General features: G+C 40.5%; 1 protein-coding gene and 1 long non-coding RNA gene across 3 annotated transcripts in view; one reads left to right on the top strand and one right to left on the bottom strand.

Annotated features, from left to right (window-relative positions):
• Positions 1-3,693, top strand: part of LOC107752783 (uncharacterized) — a 15,902-nt gene that overhangs the window by 8,405 nt on the left and 3,804 nt on the right. The gene's annotated exons all lie outside the window — the stretch shown is intronic.
• Positions 1-3,693, bottom strand: part of pals1a (protein associated with LIN7 1, MAGUK p55 family member a) — a 26,419-nt gene that overhangs the window by 7,889 nt on the left and 14,837 nt on the right. For both annotated transcript variants that reach the window (XM_016568830.1, XM_016568829.1), the window contains 2 exons: positions 2,436-2,961; positions 502-710 (listed from right to left, as the gene is read on the bottom strand). In XM_016568830.1, coding sequence (XP_016424316.1) covers positions 502-710; positions 2,436-2,895 — 669 coding nt within the window. In that variant the 5' untranslated portion in view covers positions 2,896-2,961. The remainder of the gene's footprint in view (positions 1-501; positions 711-2,435; positions 2,962-3,693) is intronic.

Consider the following 3,693-nt stretch of genomic DNA (forward strand, 5'->3'; position numbering starts at 1 on the left):
TGCGTGTCAGAGCACGTGATATATTATAAGGAGTAACGATATGTTTTATGAAATGTAGTGAAGTACAAAGTACGATCTTATGCTTTGGAATGTAGTGAAGTAAAAGTAAAAGTTACTCAAAATAAAACTACTCCAGTAAAGTACAGATACTTGAAAAATGTACTTAAGTACAGTAACGAAGTAAAACTACTATGTTACTGTCCACCACTGGTGATTAGTCAAATGGCATTGACACAACTTGATTATATCGTAACAAACAGACTAAAACTAAAATTGTAAATGCAACTGTTCTTAATTTTTGTACTCTGACAATAGGTATTTTGGTAATATGGAACTTCAGAAGTGAAGTTGTTTCATATCAGAATTTTTTTTCTTCAGAGAAAAGAGCTGGGTGGGGTGTGTTAACTATAATTAATTACTTCAGTAATGTCAACTTTACCATCCATGCATGTTTCCTGCTCATCTTTTACTCAGTCCACATATGTAACAAGTGCCGCTCACCTCTTGTGCGAGGCTCTGTGTGTGGTCTGTCAGGGGGTAGGGAGGGCTGGGCCGGTTCATATAGTGGGCCACGGCATTGTGAATGTTGAAGGCTTTCTGGAAGTCAGACTTCTGGACCAGCTGTAGAACCAGCTCTATGTCCTCTTGACTCTGAGAGTCATTCAAACTATGCTGCACCTGCTTGAGGGACATCAACAGGTCCTCCAGCTCTGAAAGCACAAACACAAACCATAAGTATGCTTGCAGATCACTAGTGTATCTCAAAAACACCCTGCCTGTAAAAACAGAAGAAACAGTAACTTCACAGAGGAACAACAGTACATACCTCTGAATCATTCACCCGTAAAACTGATGACATGGCCTTTCACAAAGACTCCCCCACTGAGCATTTTTATTGTTCGTTAACCACATCGCACAACGTTTGCATAAATCACAGATGTAATACAGCTATTCTAGCGTTGTCCTTGACTAACCAAGTTTCAGCTATGTTGTAATTCTCCTTTATAGTGTCTAACTACACAATAAGAGAATGGCAAGACACAATAGGAGTTAGACATGTGGGTGTGTTTTCCTTGTATGGTGTGTAATGTCTAAGTGGGTGGCTAATAGAGGTATTAGTGGGCAAATCAAATATCTTAAGTGTTGCCTTTGCTTTGTTCTTGACGGGATATATTTTACGCACACTTTAGTGCTACAAAGAGTTTTAGACTGTCAAAAAACAGCATAGGGAGAGCGTGGAGAGATGAACTGGAACACAAACAAAGAAGGAAAATCGAGGAAAACACAGTACAGCAAGAGTGGTCTGGGTCAGAATGTTTCATAAAAGGCTTTTTAATTAACCTCCCTCTCAGAGGGTCCTCTTCTCCCTCCCTGAGGAATTCCACTCACATACATCCCTTGGCCATGACTTTCAGCAGCAGCTCCAAGTGCCCTTCTCATTTGCACAGTAACTCAGTTTGTTCATCCTTGCCATGCATTCTGGATTTCCCCTTAACGGAGATCTATTCAAAACCAAGAATTCACTGGAGGAGTTGAGCATGTGTGTGTCTGTCTAATCTAATGGATTAAACTCTAGTGAAAGGCTTCCTGTTGAGAGTAACTAAAGAGAAAGAGTAAGAGGTTGTGGTGTGAGGAAAGCGAAGAAAGGTGAAAAACAGATTTAAAAAAATCAGCTAAAAAGATATTAAAATAATGTGGCATATAAATGGACTTTTGTCCTCATTTAGTTTCAAGTCCAGTGGCTCTTTGGCTCTTGAATACTCTTAGTCATCAGTAACACGGCTCTCTGCCTCCTCTCAGAATGACTTCACTCATGCATGCTGATTTTAAGCCGTCAAGTGCCCTTCAGTTCCTCTGAATCATTTTCAACCTCACATTTCCATAACTATTTGTGCCATTTTGTCAAACAATTGTGGAAAGTAATAGTTAATTGTTATGTTTTTTGGACACTATCTGGTCACTTTGTACGTCTGAATGTCACTGCATATCATGCACTGTTATTTCAGTATTATTTATATAAAATTATAGACTATAGATTTTTAAATGAGCTTTTATTGTTATATTTTTTAATGCAAGTTTTAGTAATTAAGTTTTTCTCATTTTTATTATTTTTTAATGTTTCTACCTTTAATTCAGTTTTATTTCAATTCTACTTTTAGTACTTCAACTTAACTAAACTAAATGTTTCCAATTTTCATGTTATTTTTAAGATTTTTGTCAAACATATTTTATTTAAATGATAAACAGAATATGTTGCAAGCCAGATTCAAATGCATACACGCCCTATGAGCACTATGACTCAATATGTAGGCTTAACACACTAAACACCATGGCACTGACACCCACAATACTGCTGCTTGCTCTGCACATGTCAGGGGCGGGTTTATAGCAGCACTCTTTGGAAACAATGCCCATTAGCAGTTTATGACACCCACCTAGTAGAGTTGGTGGTGCAGTGAGAATTTGCAGACCACCTATGGAGCCTCCAGGACCTTCCATTTGCTCAAAGGTGGGGTTATCGATGCCCACTTTGGGATTCTGTGAGAGTTTCTTGAGGCGCATGGACGAGTTGAGGTCGAGTTCCTGTCGGTTGCGGCCTTCTTCCTCCCGTCTCCTGCGGTCCTCCTGCTGCTGACGGATCCTTTCCAGCTGAGCGCTGCGTCTGACGGACATGGTGCGGGCACCCAGTTCACTGGGGCAGTCTACCGCCATCTCCCTGTGCCTCTGCACCACCTCCTCCAGAAAGTCAGTGCCTCCGCCGCTCCCTCCCCCACCGTCCGACTCGGTCACATATCCGTTCATGTGGGAGGTGGTCATCATGGCTGTGCGTGTGTGTGGTGATGTGTGGTGTGAGTGTGTGTGAGGTATGAGGGTTAGGAGGGGTGCTTTCTGCATGATGTGAGGGCTGAGGCCATGACAGCAGGGCTGAGGTCAGTAGCAGCTCCAGACAGAAAGCCACACCTGGAAAAGAGAGAGCAGAGTTTTCCAGGAAAGTTTATATATATTTAAAAATATACTTTCATTCATATGAAATTTATACACATTATATTTTTATTTAAAATCTCACCCATATAACAAATTTTTATTCACAGACTTTATCTAACGATCTGAAGTATTAAACTTCATTCATGATTTTTTTTAGCACTGTTTGTGCTACAGACACGAATGGCACCTCAAATCATGTGGCTTGAGGAGTTAGGGGCTATTACTAAGGGACCAGATTTATGATTTTCTTTTGGCATACATTGAAACAGGCAAAAATCCCATACACTTTAAGGAGACCAGAGAGCTGAATGGTTAATTGAAATAAAACTGAAATTTGTCTTAATGCGATTATCACATTGCAAAAGCAATGTATGACTCAACTGAATAAATGTGTAGAGTGTTTCATTTACATGCAGGCAGCTCATGATCTGGGGTTTTTAGTGTGTCGCGAGCGGTTCACAGTTAATACTGCTTTACACAAACTCTATCTCTGCATCTGCTCTGGGTTTGGTTTGCTTATACGTGCATTTGGGAATGGAACATGCTAGTGCTGGGCGGTATACCGGTTCATACCGAATACCGGTGTTTATTTTTGTTATGATATGAATTTTTTAAATACCGCAATACCGGTGTATGTCGCTTAAACAACGTTGGGAACGCGACACTGTTTGAAAGGGGTCCCTTTTCACTGTTGCACTGTGGTGAGGG

The sequence above is a fragment of the Sinocyclocheilus rhinocerous genome, unplaced genomic scaffold (assembly GCF_001515625.1).
Source record: "Sinocyclocheilus rhinocerous isolate Xijiao unplaced genomic scaffold, SAMN03320098_v1.1 scaffold61, whole genome shotgun sequence".
Taxonomy (NCBI): domain Eukaryota; kingdom Metazoa; phylum Chordata; class Actinopteri; order Cypriniformes; family Cyprinidae; genus Sinocyclocheilus; species Sinocyclocheilus rhinocerous.